Source organism: Ranitomeya imitator, chromosome 9 (assembly GCF_032444005.1).
Source record: "Ranitomeya imitator isolate aRanImi1 chromosome 9, aRanImi1.pri, whole genome shotgun sequence".
NCBI lineage: Eukaryota > Metazoa > Chordata > Amphibia > Anura > Dendrobatidae > Ranitomeya > Ranitomeya imitator.
The window spans coordinates 47,569,664-47,595,580 of record NC_091290.1 but is presented as its reverse complement, the minus strand read 5'-3'; the positions used below and the strand labels follow the sequence as shown (position 1 = coordinate 47,595,580).

Genomic DNA, 25,917 nt, shown 5'->3' with positions numbered 1-25,917 from the left:
TAACTGCCCATGAATTGAGGAAAATCAAGCCTGAAGCTGCCAAGATGCCCATTTGCCACCAGTTTTGCCATATTTTAGAGCTGCAACTTTACGGGAGTAACAAAATGCACAGGGTGTGCGATACTCAGGGACATGGCCAAGGTAAGGAAGACACCTTTGAACAAGAAACATAAGATAAAACATCAAGACTGGGCCAAGAAATATCTTAAGACTTACTTTTCAAAGGTTTTATGGACTGATGAAAGGAAAGTGACTCTTGATGGGCCAGATGGATGGGCCAGAGGCTGGATCAGTAAAGGGCAGAGAGCTCCACTCCTACTCAGACGCCAGTAAGGTGGAGGTGGGGTACTGGTATGGGCTGGTATCATCAAAGATGAACTTGTGGGACCTTTTCGGAGGATGGAGTGAAGCTCAACTCCCAGACCTACCGCCATTTTCTGGAAGACAACTTCTTCAAGCAGTGGTACAGAAAGAAGTAGGTGTTGTTCAAGAAAACATGATTTTCATGCAGGACAATGCTCCATCACATGCCTCCAACTACTCCACGGCGTGGCTGGCCATTAAAGGTCTCAAAGAAGAAAAAATAATGACATGGCCCCCTTGTTCACCTGATCTGATCCCCATAGAGAACCTGTGGTCCCTCATAAAATGTGAGATTTACAGGAAGTACACCTCTCGGAACAGTGTTTGGGAGGCTGTGGTGGCTGCTGCACGCAATGTTGATTGTAAACAGATCAAGCAACTGACAGAATCTATGGATGCTGAGTGTCATCATAAAGAAAGGGGGCTATATTGGTCACTAATTTTTTGGGGTTTTGTTTTTGAATGTCAGAAATGTTTATTTCTAAATTTTGTGCAGTTATATTGGTTTACCTGGTGAAAATAAACAAGTGAGATGGGAATATATTTGGTTTTTATTAATTTGCCTAATAATTCTGCACAGTAATAGTTCCCTGCACAAACAGATATCCTCCTAAGATAGCCAAATCTAAAAATCCTGACTCCAACTTCCAAAAATATTAAGCTTTGATATTTAGGAGTCTTTTGGGTTGATTGAGAACATAGTTGTTGATGAATAATAAAAATAATCCTCTAAAATACAACTTGCCAAATAATTCTGCACACAATTTATAATGATTGCAATCTATTAACCCTCCGTCACATACAATATTCGGACTAACGAGTTCACATACAATGTGCCTGTCAGGCGCCTGCTGGAAAAATACCTATAATATCTAATGTTTACAATTTCAGTGCTCTAAAAGTGATCAGTGACCTTCATAGGGATGTAATAAAAGAGACTACACATAATCAGTTGCAAAAAAAAACATTTACTTAACATAAAACTAATAACTATGAAATACAAACTTTTCAAAACTCCCGCCAAATAGTCCCCAGTTCGACTCTCTCAAAAAAATGTACAAAGAAAATTTTTGAACACAAACTTAATTTTAAGGTACCTTAAGTACTATTAAAAACATATTCAATCAGAAGTAGATGCTGAGGTTTCCCCAGAAAAGTCACACTTGCAGAGCAAATAGCAAGAATTACACACCATTTTTGCATGTGTCAGGCAAATTGCTTTATGACATTTGAGACATTCATAATTTGAAAGCCTTCTGGTTCCGCTTTCCGTTTGGCAGGTGGTGCATCTCCTTCTTTTGTGAGGTGGTGCAGATGGTGACTTTTCACCATCATCTTCTGGGCGGAACCTTTTGAGCTGAACTTGAAGGCGAGAGGGGATACCGATTGTTTTCACGCTTCTCCTGCGTAGCTCTCCAAGTACTAGTTCATGGGCCAATTTTTTCAGATACAATCGTCTACGGAGTGGTTCAAGCTTGTTTTCAAGATAAATTACTTGTGAATTTATACCACCCAAATTCAACATAGCAAAAAATATGACCATTGGCCAGCGTTTGATGTTTCTGCTGACGTTGAAAGTGGAGCACATCTGATCTGCTGTATCCACACCCCCTTTGGTGGCATTGTAAAATGTAATTATCTCCGGTTTTTTTTCTGCCCCAGTCCCAGGATCGATGGCAGCATCATCATGAAGTGTTGATAGAAGAAGTACGATTTTTTTGGCATGTGGTACATAGAAAACTGAAGCCTTTCCATTATGGAATGCAAACATACTGCTGTACTGTTGTCTCTCTTTCACACTTACAAACTGTGGCGGCAATTCCCTTTTGTTTTTTCTTACAGTTCCCACATATGACAGCTTCTGAATTTTCAGATAATCAATCAGATCACAACTTGTAAACCAATTGTCAGCTGTAATATTGCGACCCGATCCAAATAAGGGTTCAGCCAGTCTTTTTACAACATCAATGGGTTTTTTGCTCACACAGTAAGGACCTTCTGGTTGTTTTCCTGCATAAACTTCCAGGTTGTAAGTGTAGGTCTTACTGGCATCAACAAGGGCATAAATTTTTATTCCATATTTGTTTGGCTTTGATGGACTATATTGACGAAAGGCACATCTACCACGAAAACCAGGGAGCATTTCGTCAATAGTGAGATTCTCTCCAGGGTAATAACTTTGTTTACAGTTTACAACAAATCTTTGAAATATATCACGAATTGGAGCAAGTCGGTCATGTGTTTTGCGTTCGGTTCGGGTAGTTCTGTCGTCAAACCGAAGGCAACGAATTAGAATCTTGAATCTGTTTATGGACATAACAAGGCTAAATTTTTCAACTCCATCCCCATCTTTACCCCAAAGTTCCTCCAAACTTTGTCTATTTGCCCTATAAGCTCCTGCAAGGTACAGTAATCCAAAAAAAGCACGCAGTTCTATTTCATCTGTGGGCTTGATGGTTCTGTTGCAGATGTACTTGTCCTTTATAATGTCTATATATTGGTTGGTATATGTGACAATAGAGTCCAGAATGTCATCTGTAAATATACTGTTCCAGCATTCAACTGCAGTTTTTGCATTACGTGCAGTTCCAATTACTGCAGGAAGGTGAGTAATAATGTTTAAAGGTTCCCTACGTTTTTTCTGGAATGGCTTCTTGTTCCATTTAGTATTTTTATCTTTTCCAATATAATATGATCCAACTTCTTCATCCTCACCACTGTCACCATCTTGCTCTGTTTCAGAATCCAGGACACATTCTTCCACCTCATCATGAGAATCAATCTCACTTTCCTCTCCTAAATCCTCATTCAGTGTGAGGTCTCTATCATCTAACAGCATGTTTGTTACTTCCTCAACATCAAGTTGTTTGGATAAATTGTACATTTTCCTCTCCATTTCAGCAGATAATCTGAAGCAAGAGAAGGAATATGTTAGGGAACTACTGTATATGCCTGAGCAGCACACTTTCTTTTATAAAATCTCCCTTATTTCTATGAAATATCCTCACATGTTGTGCTATACATTCATAAAACAAGCTAAATAAACTATTGTGATGAATAAAAACATAAAATACCAACCTTACTGAATGTGACGTATTCACATACAATGAGCCTGAGAGATCTGTGCAGCTATATCCTCTCCCCTGAAGCTCTGAAATCCAACTGTGATATCAGGTTTCACAGACCTTCAAGAGACAGGAGACTACCTGGAGGGAGGGGGTTTCCTCACAATCTGGTGAGGAAGGAGAAATGAAAGTAAAAGAGAAGCGCCTGTCAGATCAGTTGTATGTGATGGAGGGTTGAGAGGATAAAATCTTTGATAGGAGGAGGAGGGCTTCATAATTTTATATTTTCACTGCATATGGTTAAAAAAAATTATACAAGAGGAGTAGCCGACATCCACCTAATACTGGGAATACTTTATGCCCAAGAATGATGATGATTATTACAGTAGGTACAGAGAGGTATTTTAGTTATATAGACATACTTTAATGAGCCGGTAAGAAGAGCTGGAAGCGTTGAGACTCAGGACACAGTGAGTCTGCTCACATCCCCCACAGCAGTGATTTGTGCCCTTCTTCAGTGCAAAGCCCTGTGAGTAAACGAGAAAAAAATGTAGCCTGTGGATTTCCTGCCGATTTCACACTTTGCCTTTTTTAAAAGCAGGGCTATCATCAAATATCTTAACCCCATATGGGCAAGTGATCCAGGATTTAAAGAGGTTGTCTCATTTTAATTTTTTCAGGAGCTCTCCAGCCTCCCGTCTTTCTGCTTGCTGGAGGGGCAATGCACTCCTGTTTGATTGACAGTGCACCTCATTGCTGTTATATGATGAAGCTTAACCTCTAAAGCGTTGGAAGAGCCAAGAAGCACTGAAGATGGCCGATTTGGGAGCTAACAGTGCCCTAAACTGCTCCATCTACTGTAGCTTTAGAGCAGTGCTTACAAGCACTCTAAAAATTAGCTTGTAAGCACTATCCATATTTAGCCACCGCTGCTAGTCAGCAGAGATGGCCAGTAACCTAGACAATGAGCAGTAAATAATAAACTAAACAAAATCAAGATTTTAATAAGTAGCATAAGATGCTCATCACCCTCCATCTCTTTGTCCTCTTTGTCCTAGGAAAGATGGCATGTTTATTCCCAAGCACAATACCCAACGATTTTGCACTAAATAGGAATACTGTGATCTTGTCTATGCATATTGAATATTTAGAGGGACCATGGGGGATGGGAACTGGACAGAAAAGCACCAGGTCTGACATCATTACTTATTAAAGTGAACCTGTCATGTCATTTTTGGTATCTAAACCGTCCCTAGTGCATTTTTTTCATTAAAAACGGCGCTGTAATCATGTCCAAAAAGCACTTTATATAGTTATATCATACCTGCTCATTTAGTGATAGGGGTATACTTCATTTTTGTTCAGTCACGGGAGTCGCCGACCACGCAAATTGATTGACGCTGCAGATTTCGCTGCCATAATCAAATCTGCTGTAAAATCCCGCGCTTGCGCATTGTTGAGCAGGCAGCTGTGCTTTTGCAATGTGTAGCCAGTGAGGCTCCCCCGGTTGACACTGCGCAGGCGCGGCTCAACGCTACACACTTCACAAGTGCAGGATTTTATAGGGGATTTGAGTGATGTCAGCGAAGCCGGGATCATCAATCAATGCCCGTGACTGACTAGAAAATGAAGCACACCCCTATGAGTAAATGAGCAGGTACGATTTAACTACATAAAGTGCTTTTTGCACATCATTACAGCGCCGTTTTTAATGAAAAAAAAATGCTAGTGGCGCACATTGCGTCACTAATAACACTCTGAGGACAGTTTAGATGTTAAAAATGACATGTCAGGTTCCCTTTAAATAATGCAATGACCAAACTTCCCGGTGCAAAGCCTCCTGGGCAAGTGGATGGTGGGAAGCCTACTGGTGTGTTGAGGGCTTCATTTGCCAGGGTGCCGATAGCAAAACCACCTTGATGGTAACCTAGAAAAAATAGAATTTGCTGCATTTGCAACTGCAATCTATGAAGATCTCTTGCAAACAGAGGTTGCAGTTACATCCCAACTCCGGGGCCTAGAAGGACCCCAAAGGTCTGCTTGACCCATCTGGGAGGGCCATATCTATGAAAGAACAGTGATAGTTGAGGCAGATTTTGCATTGGATCTAACAAGCCTCCAGGTTAGCCACTGCCTGCAGAGCTGAGTTTGCTGTCGTATTTCTACTTACCAATGGGCACGGTGCATTATGCAGAATATCTGTACATTGGATAATCGGCCTCGTGGTCCTGTTTGCACTTTCTATACATACACAGCTCTGGCAGTTATCAGTATATACCTGTGCTCCAGGCTGAGGGAGAAAAGGTCATTGGTTATCAGTAAGAAATTAATTTCATTGTCTACAAATTGATATAAGGTGATTGATCCAAATACATTGCAAATATTACAATCCAAGTATTCCACTGCCTTCCGTTTCTGAGCCGGGACCGAACGGTATGTATAAGTTATGCATACTCCCGGCCAGAGCCCGGCCAGTGGGCGGAGCCTCATTCTATACACCTGATTGGAGCAAGACCACGCCCTCTCGTCAGCCACGCCCACTGGAGGGCTCTTGAGTAGGCGAGTCTCATTCAAAATGTGGAAGAAAACCTTGCTGTGCCAGCGTAAGAAATGTATGCCGATCATGGAATGTCATACATTTCTGTAGTAACTTGTGCAGTAAATTATGATGAATTTGCCAGGCATGCTTGGCCATGCCCCATCCAGATCAAGCTCCGCCCACTTATCAAAAACAATTTGAGCTTGCTTGGACTCGTGTAAAATAATCTGAGTTGCACAAAAACTTGACATTTCAAGCAGCTTCCTTTCACAGTTCTTTTTTTAATCTATAAAATATTAGTTTTCCTTTTCTCGTAAATAGAACAATAGAAAATTTAGTTGGGTGCAAATATTAGTCAGACGCATGTCTGTGCTGGAGGCTTCGGTCAGAGCCTACCTCACATTTATGGAAAAATTAAAATATAACTATAAGCATTAAAAATCTATGGAATATGTTCATCACCTCTGGTGTATGACACACAATACACTGATGTGAACAGAGCCTTATAGACCTAATCATGATAAATATATTGAATATGTAACATCTGTTATTTCAAGCTTTCCTTACCATATATTCGGCATTCCTGTTCACACAAACATTCTTTGCAACTGTAGAGACAGGAATAGTTAATTTTACATCCCTTGTCTAAGGCAACATGAGTTATATTACATGTACTGTATAATTACTATCATAGCAACAAAATACATCAAATTCCACCTATAGATATATATATACATTATACCCATGTACATGGTGGGCCATTTATATGGATACACCTAAATAAAATGGGAATGGCTAGTGATATCAACTTCCTGTGTGTGGCACATTAGTATATGGGAGGGGAAAAACTTCAAGATGGGTGGTGACCATCGTGGCCATTTTGAAGTCGTCCATTTTGGATCCAACTATATTTTTCTCAATGGGAAGAGGGTCATGTGACACATCAAACTTATTGAGAATTTCACAAGAAAAACAATGGTGTGCTTGGATTTAAAGTAACTTTATTCTTTCATGAGTTATTTACAAGATTATGACCACTTATAAAATGTGTTCAAAGTGCTGCCCATTGTGTTGGATTGTCAGTGCAACCCTCTTCTCCCACTCTTGAAACACTGATAGCAACACCTCAGAAGAAATGCTAGCACAGGCTTCCAGTATCCGTTTTTTTCCGATGCTGCACATCTCGTATCTTCACAGCATAGACAATTGCTGTCAGATGACCACAAAGATAAATGTCTAAGGGGGTCAAATTGGGAGACTTTGGTGGCCATTCAACTGGCCCACGATGACCAATCCACTTTCTAGGAAACTGTTCATGTAGGAATGCTCAGACCTGACAGCCATAATTGATGGTATGGTGTGGTATATGGGGTACAAAGATAGTGGGGCCATTCTTCGTAAATGGAAACCTAAATGCCACTGGATATCTGAAATTGCTACATGATGATGTGTTGCCCTCTTTATGCACTGAAGATGGCACGTTACCTGAGTTTTTCCAGCAAGATGGTGCACCACCACATTATGGGTGTCAGGTCCCAGCATTCCTACAAGGAATCTGACCCCCTAAGAGAGCATTTTTTCTGCAATGTTGCTATCAGTGTGTCAAGAGTAGGAGAAGAGGGTTGCATTGACAATCCAACACAATGGGCAGCACTTTGAACACATTTTATAAGTGGTCATAAACTTGTAAATAAGTCAAGAAATAATAAAGTTACTTTAAAACCAAGCAAACCATTGTTTTTCTTGTGAAATTCTCAATAAGTTTGATGTGTCACATGACCCTCTTCCCATTGGAAAAAATAAAGTTGGATCCAAAATGGCCGACTTCAAAATGGCGGTCATGGTCACCAGCCATCTTCAAACGTTTCCCCCTCCCATATACTAATGTGCGACAAACAGGAAGTTGATATCACCAACCATTCCCATTTTAGTTAGAAGTATCCAAATAAATGGCCCACCCTGTATAAGGCCGGTTTCACACGTCCGTGGCTCCGGTACGTGAGGTGACAGTTTCCTCACGTACCGGAGACACTGACTCACGTAGACACATTGAAAGCAATGTGTCACTGCACATGTCAGCGTGTTTTCACGGACCGTGTGTCCATGTGCAAAACACGGAGACATGTCAGTGTTCGTGGGAGCGCACAGATTACACGGACCCATTAAAGGCAATGGATCCGTGTAAAACACGTACCGCACACGGATGCTGTCTGTGTGCAGTCTGTGTGCCGTGCAGGAGACAGCGCTACTGTAAGCGCTGTCCCCCCCACGTGGTGCTGAAGCGGACATTCATATCTTTCCAGCAGCGTTCGTTGGAATGAAGATATGAAAAATCCTTCTTTTTTTTTTTGGCCCCCTGTGTGCCCCCCCTCGCCCCCCCCCCCCGCTGTTACTAAAATAGGCGAGGACAGGATGCTGCGAGGGAGCTGGGTGAGTATTTTAGTAACAGCGGGGGGGGGCGCACAGGGGGTGGAAGGGGGTTGGCGACAGAGATCTTTATTTTAAACACGAGGACAAAAAAAAAGGATTTTCATATCTTCTTTCCAGCGAACGCTGCTGGAAAGAAGATATGAATGGCCGCTTCAGCACCAGATGCAGGGGACAGCGCTTATCTCTAGCGCTGTCTCCTGCATGCTCCGTGTGGTACCCAGTCGGCACACGGGTGGCACACGTGTGCCACACTGATGTACCACGGGAGCACACAGACACGGATACTTCCGGTACCGATTTTTCCGGTACCGGAATTATCTGGACGTGTGAGACTGACCTAACGTATATAAAGGGTTATTCCAATATACATAATTGAATATTATCAGAGACTGCTTGTAAATGCAAGCAATTTAGTAATTTTTCCTTTTTTCTAATTTTTACTAAAACATATTAACACTTCTCATTTGTTTACAGTTTGTTGACTTGGAGACCGACAACCGCTGCTCGACAGCAGAACATGTGCACATCTCTCTTCTACTGAGCTTGTAAGGATTGTTTTGAAGCTGGCCAGGATCGCAGGAGCTCACTGATACCTCTTAAATCTGACCGACTTTAGGGAAAAGTGCTCAAGTTACATAGCAGTGGTGGTTGGTTTCCTAGGCAACGAGCTGTAAATAAATGAAAAGTGGTAATATCTCTAGAACTCTAGAATGGCTACAATCTTTAAGTAAACTACAAAATTGTTTATATTTAAAAGCACGAAACAACAAAGTCTATCTACGAAGAAGGGAATAGCCTTTTAGCAGGTGTCACTAATTAGTGCGTTTTGAGACCCCAAAAGTTTGCTTAAAGGGAACCTGTCATGTGTCAGATTTGGGGTTAATCTGCAGATTGCCAGCATTCTGAAATTCCCTCGAGCCCTGCGTCTTGACCCCTGCTACTGGGAGGAATTGAAATGTATTCCACCTGGTAACGTTCATGTTTCAGTCACTGGGCGGAGGCAGAACAATTCCAGTCACCACTCTGCATATGGAGAGCAGTGGCTGTAAACCACACTCCTCACACTGACTGACAGCAAGCTCATAATTAGATCCCACTGTCAGTGCGGGGGCTGCAGTTTATGGCCACCGTTCTCAACACACAGAGCGGTTACGGCACCCACGATGGCACCGACCTGTGACTGAAACCCAAAAGTTACCACTAGGAATAAAGTTAATTTCCTCCCGGCAGCGAGGGTCTAAGTGCAGATGCTGGGCAAGTTCAGAATGCTATTAAACTGCAGGTTAACTCTATATCTGCAGGTTCATTGTGTTTTCTTCATAATAGGTTCCCTTTAAAGGGAACCTGTCATGTCCCAAATGTTATTAACCTGCCAATATGGGGTTAATCTGCAAGCAAATAATGATCTGAAGCCATGCAACCATCACAATAAACGCTACCTGGAGGATATCAACTTTATTCCTCCCAGTAGCATCTAGCTTTCAGTCACACAATGCGGCTCCCATCACCATTCAGTAAATTGTGGGCAGTGGCTGTAAAAAAACCCTGCACTGACTGACAACCGGCTCAGCACTGATGCACTGCTGACAGTCAATGTGTTGCTGGGTGCGTACAACTGCCACTATATACTGAATATGTAGCTGCACCTATATGACAGAAAACCAGAGGCTGCAGGGAGAAATGAAGTTAATTTCCTCCCAGTAGCTGGGCTTACAGTACTGCAACTGCATGACCTTAGAATGCTATTAACCTGTAGATTAACCCAATATCTGCAGACTAATAGCGTTTCAAGTTACAAAGTTCAGCTCCTTCTTGCAAGTGCATATAAAGCGGTGTACGGACCCATAAACTTTCTATTGAGCCTGTACACTGACCACATGGCATGCATGCTGAGCTCTTCTGAGATCTTGATCCAACAACGTACTGCAGCTTATTTAAGGGGGCACAAAGTATAAAAAAACAAGTTTAAATGATAGGTATAGTGTAAGAGAAGATATAAGTATTGAACTGATTTTGTAGATAGTCATGGTTTCCTAATATTGGACTCACCACATTGATACTGAATACAGCAATGTCCATCTTGAATGCTACCAACAGCTTCATATCCGAGTTCACAGGTGGGAGATGTGGTTTCACATCTGCTTATATTACACTCTGCAAATGAAAACACACATTGGTTTGAGGCACGCACCATAGTAATGGCTGATGAGTATTACACTCCTGAGGGCAAAACTGTTTTTTTTTTCAATAATGTAGGCATATATTTCTTCTAATTCTGGCAGAGGGTCTGCTCAGTAGAGCTTTTGACTGCATTGGACACAAACACCGCTTGTGTCCAGGAGATGTCTCCAGTATGGCATCATAGTCACATTCAAGTGACATTTACCATTCGACCAGAAGCTCATGAAATATGAAGCATTTGTACCCCTCCTTAGCTACTTCATTCTCACGATCAAAGTTGGTCACTAATAGTCCCTCTAAGCCATGGACTATGGGAAGAAAAGACTTAACGACTGAAAAATTGCAGTCAATGTTTTTAGTATCCCAGTGCTTCTAAAATTAAAAATGAAGAAATTTTGTACAGCGACTTGATAAAAAATGCTGTGTTTTTTATAATAATATTTGGAATTGAGAGTCCTCAGTGGTTGATACCTTTTAATGGCTAACTGAAAAGATGGTAACAAATTGCAAGCTTTCGAGACTACTCAGGCCTCTTCATCAGGCATAGACTAATATATCTGTTTTTTACATAGTTTTCATCCAGACATCTCCATAGTCACAGACTACAAACAAACCCTGTGTAGTCTGATCCTGCAGTCATATTGCTTTTCATTTTCTCCCCCAATTCTTCCCACACAACCTCACCAATCACACATTCATCAATCAATAGGATATGCTATTAAAGGGAATCTGTTGGGTCCAATAACAGATCTATTAAACTGACGATAAAGGGTTAATCTGCATGTTAATAGTGTTATGAAGGTGTCCAACCACAGTATTGAAAATGTGGCACCCTGAAGACAATTAACTTTACTTCTCCTGGGAGCTGGCGGCTTTTCGTCATGCAGGTGGTGTCTGGAGAGCAATTATAAACATAAGGATGAATGACCTCGGGGAGATCAAAACATCCAGCACCGCAGAGACACCAACACGTGTTTCTCAATGCAGTGATCCAGAACACTGCCCCCATCCCTTATGGGAAATATGCAAATGCACGTAGAAAAGCTGCGGAGACATCATCATGGGAAGGGAAGCATCCAAAAGGAAAACCACCTATGCCAAAACATGGTATCCATCCATGTTTTGGCATAGGTGGTTTTCCTTTTGGATGCTGCCCTTCCTGTGGTTGTTCCTTCCCGGTGAAAGACCTGGCTATTTATTGCTTGCATTGAGAAACATGTGATGGTGTCTCCGCGGCTTTTCTATATGCATTTGCATATTTCCCATAAGAGATGGGGGCAGTGTTCTGGATCACTGCGTTGAGAAACACGTGATAGTGTCTCCGCGGTGTTGGATGTTTTGATCTCCCCGAGGTCATTCATCCTTATGTTTATAGTCCTTTTACTAGGCACTGCTCCTAATAGCCAGTTTCCTACTCCACACTGATGAGGGGCAAATACCCCGAAACAGCTGTCTGTGGATGGATACCATGTTTTGGCATAGGTGGTTTTCCTTTTGGATGCTGCCCTTCCCGTGGTTGTTCCTTCCCAGTGAAAGACCTGGCTATTTATTGCTCGCGTTGAGAAACACGTGATGGTGTCTCCGCGGCTTTTCTACATGGAGAGCAATTATAGTCACTGATCACAGCACTGAGAATGGCGACTGTACTATAACCACAGTTCAGCACTGTATCAGTACAAAGTCGGCTCTCAGTCAGTGCCGGAACATGCTTACTGCCGCAATTCTCACTGCTGTGAGCGATGACTGTAATCGCTCCGGTATGCCTGCATGACTGAAAGCTGGGGGCTCCTGGGAGAAATAAAGTGTATTTTCTCCTGGGTGCCACACTTTCACTATAGTGACCTGGCACCTTCATAAAGGAATTAACCTGCAGATTAACACCATATCTGCCGATAAATAGTGTTATAAGACCCGACAGGTTCTCTTCAATTATACCTCTGAATATCACTTCAATTTTAAGAAATCATTACCAACTGTACTTACTGCACACAGTCTCTTGGCAGCAGGGGTCAGTGGGGCTGATCTGGACTTCGGGGAAGAACCCTTGGAAGTTACAATGTACTGTAGGAATATTCTCACACATGTGTTTTTGACAAGTAATTCCACTACCTCCCTCACGGCAGATGCAATCCTGGCAGCCGAGTTGGAATTTTTCTCCAAACTGGAAAGAAATAAACTAAAATTATTTACCGTGTTTCCCCGAAAGTAAGACAGTGTCTTACATTCTTTTACCACTCAAAAGTCCCACTATGTCTTACTTTTGGGGTATGTCTTACATTGGAGAAAAAAACGCTGCGTTTTTTTCCAACGTACAGTTTACTACCGTACTAGTGTTGAGCGATACCGTCCGATACTTGAAAGTATCGGTATCGGATAGTATCGGCCAATACCCGAAAAATATTGGATATCGCCGATACCGATACCAATACAAGTCAATGGGACACAAGTATCGGAAGGTATCCCTGGATTGTTCCCAGGATCTGAAGGAGAGGAAACTCTCCTTCAGGCCCTGCGATCCATATTTAAGTGTAAAATAAAGAATTAAAATAAAAAATATCGCTATACTTACCCTCTGACGCGCCCTGGTACTAACTGGGAACCTTCCTTCCTTCGAATCAGCGCTTCCAGGACCTTGCGGTGAAGTTGCGGTGACGTCGCGGCTTGTGATTGGTCGTGCGACCGCCCATGTGACCGCTCGCGCGACCAATCAGAAGCCGCGACGTCACCGCTAGGTCCTGGGAGCGCTGATTCGAAGGAAGGAAGGTTCCCGGTTAGTACCAGGGCGTGTCAGAGGGTAAGTATAGCGATATTTTTTATTTTAATTCTTTATTTTACACTTAAATATGGATCGCAGGGCCTGAAGGAGAGTTTCCTCTCTTTCAGACCCTGGGAACCATCGAGTTTCGGCCGACCCCGACACTACTCAGCACTACGGTATTTACTACGTCTTACTTTCGGGGTACGTCTTACATTAGCCGACCCCGCTAAAACCCCCACTACGTCTTACTTTCAGGGGTGTCTTACTATCGGGGAAACAGGGTAATATTTGTACAACAATATTTAAAAAAATATATAGTTACATCTCCTAAGGGAAAATGTCCTCTATTGTAGTAGTAAGCATGCTTTCGATCAGCCAAGTATAAGGGGGAATGTATATGAAGGTGAGAGTCCTCAGCTTGGGCCTTGCGCCTCTACGAGCTACAGCATGGACCCCACTTGTACTAAAAATGTAATCAGACCATTTATTAATATGAATGAATGCCATGTTATTCCCTCTGCATTAGTAACTGCAGGAGAAATGTTTCATCTGACTGCCGGGGATTTCAGCTTCCAGCCCAGAGTGATCAGTCCTAAGGTATGATGATTTTTAAGCAAGTCTAAAAATTATCATTCTCAACAGCACACTGTTTGACCTCAGCTGCACATTCTGTATAAAATGGTTATGTGCTGCTGCTAGATTGAATATATTAACAATCATTCTGGGCAGACATGAGGATGGATGTCCTGTTTAAAGGGAATCTGTCAGCAGGATTTTACCTCCCTCCCACCCAAAAAAAATTATATGTGCATGTATCTTTTTCAAAGACAAGTCCAGCAATACTTTTACATGGCCTGTCCGTTCCACCATTACTGAGAAATCAGCACTTGACTTGATATGTAAATTGCTATGGTAGATCTGAAAACTCTGTCACTCCAGCTCTATTCACCTCCCGGACACTACAGCTCTATTCACCTCCCAGTGTTCCCTTCTTCTGCTTGACTGAGGGCCTTTATCCTTTGTGATTTCAGTCAAATGAGCAGTCAGTCAATCAGGAGGCAGTGCTGAGCGGGGAATAGAGCTGGTGTGACAGAGGTTTCATATCTACCCTAGCAATTTGCATATCAATTCAAACACGGATTTCTCAGTAATGGGGAAACAAAATGGTCAAAGAAAGGTATTTCTGGACTTGTCTTTGAATGAGCTACATGCACATACAAATAGTTTGGAGTGTGAAATACTGCTGACAGATTCCCTTTAAACATTCAGGCTACAAGTAGACGATCAGATGTTGTTTAGTGGTCTCACTTAGAATTTTCTTCATTTATTTGTGGTTATTACAAACATCAAATACTGGACAACTCTGATTTTAGCGTGTTTTTAGCGGAAAAATCCCAATAACTACGGTGGTAAAAAATCATAAAATGATAGAGAAAATGGACAAACCTTGCGTGGTACATCATCTGGACTAACGCATCCTAAAAGAGAAAGCACACTATAAATATAAGAAATATAAGGTAATGTTTCCGGTTTGTAATTAATATTTTTGTATTGTTTAACCAAAGAAATTGAAAAATTATATATTTTTATCTTTTTAGTATAATATGTAGTAGAATAGAGCAACACATATTATTTAGTGATGAGACCAAACAATACTGTTCAATTAAAGCGTGCCCCATTGCTCACACTGATGAAGGAGGGGGATTATTTGACCAAATCATACACGGGAGATACCATTATAGGACAAATAATGAGGTTTCAATATCTTTTACTTTGGATCCATTCCAGAAGTCAGTACCTATCGTTTTAGCAAGGTCTTGCTGGATCCAGGGATTTTTGGATCCTCATAAGCTTGTTTGTAATAATGTATATAAATATAGAATTTCATTCTGCAACCTGTAAGTCTCATGTGTTAATGAATTTAGAGTATAATGATTTTACTGCAAGTTTGTGATCAGAGGCATTAGTTGCCTTTCTAACAGTTGCTGTATAAAGGACGAGTAACGTGTAGGTCTATTATCATTACAGCCATAAATACAATTATAAAATAATGAAATATAAAACTAGAACCTCACTTGTTTTGCAACATTAGAATATGTCAGTGTTAGCTGTTGGTTTGTAGATTTAGGCCTCGTTCAGTCGTCCGATTTTTGCATGCAAGTGCAATCCGAGTTCTTCACGGATAGCACTTGTATGTGTGATAGTCTATGGGGGGCAATTTACAAGTCGTCTTGATTTTTTTCTTCAGACGGAGTGGTCCTCGGGAAATATCGTAGACTTGCCTGATTTTGATCTGAGGATTGGATCAAAATCAGCAATGCAAGTCAATAAGTCCGTGAAAAATATCAGACTGTACTCCGATGACATCTGAGTGCGGTCCAATTTTCAAGATCTGTCAGAATAGAGAATGTTTTTTTTTAAATGTTTCCACGAATGAGAAAATCCGATGATACTCCGACCACACTCTGATCAAACTCTTATCAAAGTCTGATCAAAATAATTGGTCATATTTTCTCCTGAGCAAAAAATCTTTCGTCTGAATGAGGACTAATTGTTTTCTTTACGATCTTCATTGCATTCTTTAATCATTTTAGAAAACAAAATTTACAATATATCAGTTCTTACCACAAGTGTCTACACATACGTCCACAGCTGGACTGAAGCGTATGGTGCCCCGAGGGCAGAAACATCCTTCAACCAAGCGTCCGTCATCTTTCACAATTAAATCCTCGATTTGGCTGAAAAACAATGAAAATATAAATATTTATGAGTTTATATCTATACATTATGAACTGGCGTGTATATATGGGGTGGGTCATGAGAAATGGAACCCTGTATTTCTTGTGTGGCTTGTACAGATTAATAAATATTAGAAGAAGCTGCTATAGATAGTTGTGTCCAACCTAAAGGCATATTCTCCTGTTGTTTCTTCAGGAGCGCTCCTGAAGCTTGACAAGTTGGACAAGGAGCACAATCGTAACGTTCCTCTGAACTGAGTGCCCATCCATGCTGCAAGAAGAGACAACTCTTCCTCTGCAGCATTGGAGGCGCGTCTTGGGTTGTCTGGATCCAGCGATTTGACCAGCGATTTGACCAGCCTCAGAACGACACTTGCAGGCTTTAAGAAATAGGTCAAACAGTCAATCTGAAATTGCATAGGTGGCCGGTAACCTAGGCAATGAGTAGTGCACTATAGAATTAAAAATCCTTCTGTTCTGGAGAAAAGCGAGGACTTTTAATAGGTAGAAGCCAAAATTGCTTGTATTTACAAGTACTTTGTCATTTTTCACCATATAAGAAGACAATCCTTAAAGTTTCAGGAACACCTTATGTAACAATATTACAGGCATGAATTTTGATTTGCTGTTTCAGATCAGGCACAGTTTGGGGATAAGTTTCATTAACCCAAACCTTTAGAGAACCCCAAAGATAAAGGTTGCACATTGTCGTTCTGATGATTACAGAGACCACAATCATCTGCTGTCGTGCTGCTACGTTAATTTTTATTTTGACTCTTTTTAGCTTTTTGTAATTCTCCAGTAGATGTCCGAACCAATGATGGGTGTCTGAATGCATGGTTGTGCATTTTTTGGGCATCAGCCACAGAACCAGTGTCATGCCTCTTCTGCATCAAACTCTACAGTTGTGCTCAAAAGTTTACATACCTCGGCAGAATTTTTGCTTTCTTGGCCTTTTTTCAGAGAATATGAATGACAACACCAAAACTTTTTCTCCACTCATGATTAATAGTTTGGTGAAGCCATTTATTGTCAATCTACTGTGTTTTCTCTTTTCAAATTATAATGACAACCCAAAACATCCAAATTGCCCTGATCAAAAGTTCACATACCCTGGTGATTTTGGCCTGATAACAAGCACAGAAGTCAACACAAGTGCGTTTGAATGGCTACTAAAGGTAACATCCTCTCCTGTGACCTGTTTGCTTGTAATCAGTGTGTGTATGAAAGCTGAGTGAGTTTCTGGAATCCAGACAGACTCTTCCTTCTTTCATCCAGTCAATGATGTTTCTGGATTGTGAGTCATGGGGAGAGCAAAAGAATTGTCAACGGATCTATGGGAAAAGGTAGTTGAACTGTATAAAACAGGAAAGGGATACAAAAAAAAATCCCAGAAATTGATAATACCAGTCAGCAGCATTCAAACTGTGATTAACAAATGGAAAATCAGGGGCGCTATAAAAACAAAACCACAGTCAGGTAGACCAACAAAATTGTCATCCACAACTGCCAGGAAAATTGTTCGGGATGCAAAGAAAAACCCACAAATAATATCAGCTGAAATTCAGGACTCTCTGAAAACTAGCGGTGTGGCTGTTTCAAGATGTACAATAAGGAGGCACTTGAAGAAAAAAGGGCTGCATGGTTGAGTCGCTGTAACAGAATGGTCAGCCATAATATATTGAACAGCGATGTTGGCTGTAGCAGCCATTTTGTGCAAAGTTATAAACCAACTGACTTTGTTTCTAAAAAACTAATAAGATGTACTTCTGAAAGTCCTAGACAGATTGGAGACACAAGATGAGATCATGGCCATTAGCAGGTATAGTGGACATACACATAGGTTAATTGGATCAGCTGCAGGGCAATGAGATAATAGGAAAAGGGTAACATATGGTAATAAATAAATGTATTAAGTGATCAATGACAGTAACTAAGAGGAACATGGAGATTTACGAGTTCTAATGGAGTTTGGCGTAAAAAGTGTCAAAGTCATTACATTTAACCATTTTATGCTTTGTCCTTAAATATATGTTTTTCTCCACTGTATGATGATATCATGTATACACCTTTTTGCTGCAATGTGTTTTCTTTGCCTGTATCATGTATAAAAAGCACCTGTTACTGTTGTTTGGAGCCAGAACATTGCCATTATGTCACCAGGCCACACCATGGCCTGGCTATGGCCCGGCCATCACCAGATATACCAGCATCACTTTGTCTGTTTGAACTCCTGTTTGTGCCTGCAAGCTTTTTCACACTGACTTTCCATGAAACTGTTCTGCTGCGAAATCTCCGAATAAACTTCAGTTTCAGCTTGATAAGACAATTGTCTACATATTTTTCCTGGCTCTTCCAACTTTCAGTAAGGACTTTTCTTACAGTCACCAGAAGTAAACCATTACTGCGCAAATACCACAAAGTATCTTTCCTACAATATACAAGACAGCACAGAGACAAGCCTCAAAACTTCTGGAACAAGATCATTTGGAGTAATGAGACCAAAATTGGCCACAGCCATAAATGCTACATTTGGAGAGAGGACAACAAGGCCTATGATGAAAGGAACACCGTTCCTACTGTAAAGCATGAAAAATGATGCAGAACGTTATCAGCAAATACTGGAGGTAAATTTGCACTCATCAGCCTGGAAGCAGCTCATGGGACGTACTTGGACGTTCCAACATGACAACGATCCAAAACACAAGGCCAAGTCGACCTCTCATTGGCTATAGCAGAATAAAGTGAAGGTTCTGGAGTGGCCATCTCAGTCTCCTGACCTCAATACCATTGAACCACTCTGGGGAGATCTCAAGCATGCAGTTCATGCTTGGCAGCCCAGGAATTTACAGGAACTGGAGGCTTTTTTTGCTAAGAGTGGGCAGCTTTACCATCTGAGAAAGTAAAGAACCTCATCCACAACTGCCACAAAGGACTTCAAGCTGTCATTGATCTTAGAGGGGGAAATACACGGTATTAAGAAATGGAGCATGTGAACTTTTGATCAGGGTCATTTAGATGTTTTGGGTTGTCATTATGATTTAAAAAGAGTAAACACAGTAGTTTGAAAATAAATGGCTTCACCCAACCACTAACCATGAATGGAGAAAAAGTTTTGGTGTTGTCATTCATAGTCTCTGAAAAAAGGCCAAGAAAGTAAAAATTCCACCAGGGTAGGTAAACTTTTGAGCACAACTGTGTCTCTGCCTAGGCTGCATGGTTCTATCAGATAATATGAATTTAGTGACAAAATTGCATTTAATAATAATGCATGAACTTTAAGGTTTATCAATTTATCCCTTTATATATAGAGGAAATCACTCTTCACAAAGAATCAAAAACAGAGCACTGAACACTTGTCTTATTTCTATATCTCTTACGTGGTTTCACATGTTCTTTGTATGGCAGAACCACAAGCATTATACACCTTGGGAGAAAGGCATGGCAGCGCTAAAAGAGAGGGAATAGCAGAAATTTAATAGACTTTCATATTTGGATAATAATAATAAATTAAATTATTAAATATTTAATAGCATATAGCTCAAGAAAACTTTCTACTTTGGTCCAGTTCTGGGGTTTCTTGCTCAGCTTGAGAACTTACAACATTCCGGGACTTGACTTCTCCAATCAATGCAAATTCCTTTCTCTCCACAGAGTTGGGCATAATGCTGTAAACTGGAACATTCAATCTCGGCTCCTGAAGCATGGCAGCTATCGTATACACAGGCCTCGTAATAATGATTTGGTGGCACAATCTTGTGGCACTTCTGGAATGTTCTTTATGTACAGAATACAAAAAAGACACAAATTAATATTCTAGATCATGGGCTACAACAGGGACAACATGATTATATGCAAGATAAATGCTTACTGTCCTATAATGAGGTTGCAAAGGTGTGATGGTGGGCAAGTAAGGGATTGAGTAGTTACTTTGGGGGGCGCTGTTGTATTAATCTGGCCACATTCGGGTTTTCTTAAATCTTCTATGATCCAAGAACCAGCCATAATTTCACACCTTGGTATAATGTTGCCACTCTGTGTCCTGCAGTCGTCAGTCCGGTTGTTAGTGCATGTGCCTAGATTGTAAAAATTGAGCCAATTTTCATTGCAGAGATTTACAAAACATAATTTAGAACTATTAGCTGCATATTGGTCACTATATAAAGTATATCTGGCTACATGAACATAATAAGGATTAGATCACGGTTCACAAAATGTAACTTTCATTCCGACCACAGCCTTGGACAACTTTCCACAACACAAGAGTTCACAAATTCCTAGGGGTCTTTTAAAAATACCTAGAGTTTGTCCTGTGATTACACCAAGTTTATGATGCCTGACAACTAGAGTTGAGCGACCTTGACCTTTTTAGAGTCGAGCCGGGTTTTGCGAAACCCGACTATGTCCAAAGTCGGGTCGAGTGAAATCGGCCGATTATGACGTAAAGTCGGGATCGACCGAAACACGAAACCCAATGCAAGTCAATGGGGCAGCATAGTCGGCAGTGAGTGGGGGCCAGGAAAACACCTAGAGTGGCCATTTTAATGTCAAAACCATCCATTCTTCTTAATGAAGCTTGTCAAGCGTAATTTACCTTATAATAATTGGAAGGCATTTGAAATTGGGGGTCATTTGGCTAAAGTTGTGGGGGGTAGGGCTGGTTCAAGTAATTAGTGGGCCCAGGAAATCTGGACCACGTCACGGCAGTGGAGCAGGGAGAGGTAAGTATTTCAACTTTGCAAGTGCTGTGAACCTGAGCAAGCAGGGGGGGCCCACTCGTTGGCATTGGCACTGGCACAGGGCCCCTCAAAGTACAGCGGTGTGTTTGCACGGCGGGGGCGCCTCCCACCGGCAGCAACACTTTTGCGTACTATGAGAGGCCCTGTGCCAGTGACGTCGCCAACTAGTATTCCTCCCCCCACCTGATGAAGGAACCTGCACTTTCATCTGCACCTTCCTCTTTGTCCCCGTGTAAGGTGGTATGGTATGCGGGAAGAGCAACCTGACTTTCAGCAGGGTCACAATGTTGTTGTGTAGCGTGCACGGGGAATGTTGCGTTATGGGTCAATGTACCAGCAGACTCATCTATCACTGGCTGGGCAATGGGCACGATGAAGTGGAAACACAGATATAGGCCCAAAGAAGAAAGTGGGCTAAATGCAGTTCAAAATTGGTAACACAGGAATAACCAGGGGGCATTGCAGTGGAGGACAACTGGAATGAGAGGCTGACACAGAGAGTAGGGCCAAATCAGTAAGTAGTCGAAATGCAGTTCAAAATTGGCAACCGTAGTAAACAGGCGGCACAGCTTTGTTCAGTGGAGGAGAACAGCAAGGAGTGGCAGACACCGATAGTAGGCCCCAAACCAACTAGTACGCCAAATGCAGTTGTTCCATTTAACCACAATTTAATGAGAGCCTGAAGATAGAAGCTCAGGAAAGGCAACCTGGGGAACACCTTGGAGTGTAACACACCATCTCTCTCCACCCCATACCCATTTTGTATGGCCTAATGCAGTGTACTTTTCTACAACTACTAAACGAGAGTCGGAAGACCGAAGCAATGGCAAGGAAACCTGGGGAACACCTTAGAGTGTAACACACCCTCTCTCTACACCCCATACCCAATTTGAAGGCCTAATGCAGTGTAGTTTCCAAGAACTACTAAACGAGAGCCGGAAGATCGAAGCTCAGGAAAGGCAACCTGGGGAACACCTTGGAGTGTAACACACCCTCTCGCTACACCCCATACCCAATTTGAAGGCCTAATGCAGCGTAGTTTCCAACAACTACTAAACGAGAGCCGGAAGATCGAAGCTCAGGAAAGGCAACCTGGGGAACACCTTGGAGTGGAACACACCATCTCTCTACACCCCATACCCAATTTGAAGGCCTAATGCAGAGTAGTTTCCAAGAACTACTAAACGAGAGCCGGAAGATCGAAGCTCAGGAAAGGCAACCTGGGGAACACCTTGGAGTGTAACACAACGTCTCTCTACACGACGGAAGGGCTGATTCTTAGGAAGGAAGGCTGTTGGAAATAAGCATTGCGCGTCCGAGGGTGATTATATTCTTATTAGGTATATACTCACCCTCGGACGCGCCCTGCTTCTTTATTTGGAATGAATGTTTATTTGCAATGTGGTGTTGACTTTCTCTATTATTTTGGTAATTAATGATTTTATTATTTTCATTATTTTGCATCTTCTCGGCAATAATATAAAGAAGACGCGACAGGACAACACTCGGTGGATGCCATATGTGTGTTTTCAATTTAAAAAAACTTTCAGTTAACTACTTGCAGGAGAAAGTAATTGTAGCTGGTGGCCATTTTTAGTACTGTACCAGATTAGAGTTGTGTGTTTGTTTTTAATGTTAAAATGTCTGCATTTGATATCTCACCAGTATTTTCTTTTTTATAAGCAAAATACTTATTTTTATATTTTCTGATGTTGGTTCCAGGGGTACACGGCCAGCAGTGCCCTGGTCAGTGTAGTAGTAGTTGAAAGAATGGACCGCAGACAGGCATCGAAGGCCTAAAATAATAACACATGGCTGTAGGCAATTTTAAATTGGTTCCAGGGGTACACGGACAGCAGTGGTGTGGTCAGTGGAGGCCTAGTGGAAGGAGTGACCGCAGACAGGCATCGAAGGCCTAAAATAATAACACATGGCTGTAGGCAATTTTAAATTGGTTCCAGGGGTACACGGACAGCAGTGGTGTGGTCAGTGGAGGCCTAGTGGAAGGAGTGACCGCAGACAGGCATCGAAGGCCTAAAATAATAACACATGGCTGTAGGCAATTTTAAATTGGTTCCAGGGGTACACGGGCAGCAGTGACCTGGTCAGTGTAGTAGTAGTTGAAAGAATGGACCGCAGACAGGCATCGAAGGCCTAAAATAAAAAAATTGGGCTGGCTGTAGGCAATTTTAAATTGGTTCCAGGGGTACACGGGCAGCAGTGACCTGGTCAGTGTAGTAGTAGTTGAAAGAATGGACCGCAGACAGGCATCGAAGGCCTAAAATAAAAAAATTGGGCTGGCTGTAGGCAATTTTAAATTGGTTCCAGGGGTACACGGGCAGCAGTGGTGTGGTCAGTGGAGGCCTAGTGGAAGGAGTGACCGCAGACAGGCATCGAAGGCCTAACATAACAAACTTGGGCTGGCTGTAGGCACTTTTAAATTGGTTCCAGGGGTACACGGGCAGCAGTGGTCTGGTCAGTGGAAGTCTAGTGGAAGGAGTGACCGCAGACAGGCATCGAAGGCCTAAAATAATAACACATGGCTGTAGGCAATTTTAAATTGGTTCCAGGGGTACACGGACAGCAGTGGTGTGGTCAGTGGAGGCCTAGTGGAAGGAGTGACCGCAGACAGGCATCGAAGGCCTAAAATAATAACACATGGCTGTAGGCAATTTTAAATTGGTTCCAGGGGTACACGGACAGCAGTGGTGTGGTCAGTGGAGGCCTAGTGGAAGGAGTGACCGCAGACAGGCATCGAAGGCCTAAAATAATAACACATGGCTGTAGGCAATTTTAAATTGGTTCCAGGGGTACACGGGCAGCAGTGACCTGGTCAGTGTAGTAGTAGTTGAAAGAATGGACCGCAGACAGGCATCGAAGGCCTAAAATAAAAAAATTGGGCTGGCTGTAGGCAATTTTAAATTGGTTCCAGGGGTACACGGGCAGCAGTGACCTGGTCAGTGTAGTAGTAGTTGAAAGAATGGACCGCAGACAGGCATCGAAGGCCTAAAATAAAAAAATTGGGCTGGCTGTAGGCAATTTTAAATTGGTTCCAGGGGTACACGGGCAGCAGTGACCTGGTCAGTGTAGTAGTAGTTGAAAGAATGGACCGCAGACAGGCATCGAAGGCCTAACATAACAAACTTGGGCTGGCTGTAGGCACTTTTAAATTGGTTCCAGGGGTACACGGGCAGCAGTGACCTGGTCAGTGTAGTAGTAGTTGAAAGAATGGACCGCAGACAGGCATCGAAGGCCTAAAATAAAAAAATTGGGCTGGCTGTAGGCAATTTTAAATTGGTTCCAGGGGTACACGGGCAGCAGTGACCTGGTCAGTGTAGTAGTAGTTGAAAGAATGGACCGCAGACAGGCATCGAAGGCCTAAAATAAAAAAATTGGGCTGGCTGTAGGCAATTTTAAATTGGTTCCAGGGGTACACGGGCAGCAGTGGTGTGGTCAGTGGAGGCCTAGTGGAAGGAGTGACCGCAGACAGGCATCGAAGGCCTAAAATAATAACACATGGCTGTAGGCAATTTTAAATTGGTTCCAGGGGTACACGGGCAGCAGTGACCTGGTCAGTGTAGTAGTAGTTGAAAGAATGGACCGCAGACAGGCATCGAAGGCCTAAAATAAAAAAATTGGGCTGGCTGTAGGCAATTTTAAATTGGTTCCAGGGGTACATGGGCAGCAGTGACCTGGTCAGTGTAGTAGTAGTTGAAAGAATGGACCGCAGACAGGCATCGAAGGCCTAACATAACAAACTTGGGCTGGCTGTAGGCACTTTTAAATTGGTTCCAGGGGTACACGGGCAGCAGTGGTCTGGTCAGTGGAAGTCTAGTGGAAGGAGTGACCGCAGACAGGCATCGAAGGCCTAAAATAATAACACATGGCTGTAGGCAATTTTAAATTGGTTCCAGGGGTACACGGACAGCAGTGGTGTGGTCAGTGGAGGCCTAGTGGAAGGAGTGACCGCAGACAGGCATCGAAGGCCTAAAATAATAACACATGGCTGTAGGCAATTTTAAATTGGTTCCAGGGGTACACGGGCAGCAGTGACCTGGTCAGTGTAGTAGTAGTTGAAAGAATGGACCGCAGACAGGCATCGAAGGCCTAAAATAAAAAAATTGGGCTGGCTGTAGGCAATTTTAAATTGGTTCCAGGGGTACACGGGCAGCAGTGACCTGGTCAGTGTAGTAGTAGTTGAAAGAATGGACCGCAGACAGGCATCGAAGGCCTAAAATAAAAAAATTGGGCTGGCTGTAGGCAATTTTAAATTGGTTCCAGGGGTACACGGGCAGCAGTGACCTGGTCAGTGTAGTAGTAGTTGAAAGAATGGACCGCAGACAGGCATCGAAGGCCTAAAATAAAAAAATTGGGCTGGCTGTAGGCAATTTTAAATTGGTTCCAGGGGTACACGGGCAGCAGTGACCTGGTCAGTGTAGTAGTAGTTGAAAGAATGGACCGCAGACAGGCATCGAAGGCCTAAAATAAAAAAATTGGGCTGGCTGTAGGCAATTTTAAATTGGTTCCAGGGGTACACGGGCAGCAGTGGTGTGGTCAGTGGAGGCCTAGTGGAAGGAGTGACCGCAGACAGGCATCGAAGGCCTAAAATAATAACACATGGCTGTAGGCACTTTTAAATTGGTTCCAGGGGTACACGGGCAGCAGTGGTCTGGTCAGTGGAAGTCTAGTGGAAGGAGTGACCGCAGACAGGCTTCGAAGGCCTAACATAACAAAATTGGGCTGGCTGTAGGCACTTTAAATTGGTTCCAGGGGTACATGGGCAGCAGTGTATGGTCAGTGGAAGTCTAGTGGAAGGAGTGACGGCAGACAGTCTTCGAAGGCCTAACATAACAAAATTGGGCTGACTGTAGGCACTTTTAAATTGGTTCCAGGGTAACACGGCCAGCAGTGGCCTGGTCAGTGTAGTAGTTGTAGAAAGAAGGGACCGCAGACAGGCTTCGAAGGCCTAACATAACAAAAATGTCAAAACAATGGTATTGTCAGTGCCAGGCATTGAAGGATGTCAGCGGCTAGACTACACATTGGTGAAGCTGTGAGAGATAATTTTGCTAGTGGTAGAGCACTGTTTGAGCTGGGGGGGGGA

At 42.5% G+C, this 25,917-nt stretch overlaps 1 protein-coding gene and 1 long non-coding RNA gene across 2 annotated transcripts in view; one reads left to right on the top strand and one right to left on the bottom strand.

The window, feature by feature from the left end:
• LOC138649157 (uncharacterized) overlaps window positions 1-25,917 on the top strand; it is a 197,375-nt gene that overhangs the window by 36,483 nt on the left and 134,975 nt on the right. The window lies entirely within an intron of this gene.
• The window catches only part of LOC138649155 (mucin-2-like), a 134,053-nt gene that overhangs the window by 6,781 nt on the left and 101,355 nt on the right, over window positions 1-25,917 (bottom strand). Inside the window, exons 37-46 of the mRNA XM_069739322.1 lie at window positions 19,946-20,150; window positions 19,676-19,851; window positions 19,455-19,524; window positions 15,962-16,074; window positions 14,783-14,814; window positions 12,562-12,739; window positions 10,447-10,551; window positions 6,535-6,575; window positions 5,599-5,718; window positions 3,851-3,955 (exon numbers count right to left, since the gene is read on the bottom strand). Coding sequence (XP_069595423.1) covers window positions 3,851-3,955; window positions 5,599-5,718; window positions 6,535-6,575; window positions 10,447-10,551; window positions 12,562-12,739; window positions 14,783-14,814; window positions 15,962-16,074; window positions 19,455-19,524; window positions 19,676-19,851; window positions 19,946-20,150 — 1,145 coding nt within the window. The remainder of the gene's footprint in view (window positions 1-3,850; window positions 3,956-5,598; window positions 5,719-6,534; window positions 6,576-10,446; window positions 10,552-12,561; window positions 12,740-14,782; window positions 14,815-15,961; window positions 16,075-19,454; window positions 19,525-19,675; window positions 19,852-19,945; window positions 20,151-25,917) is intronic.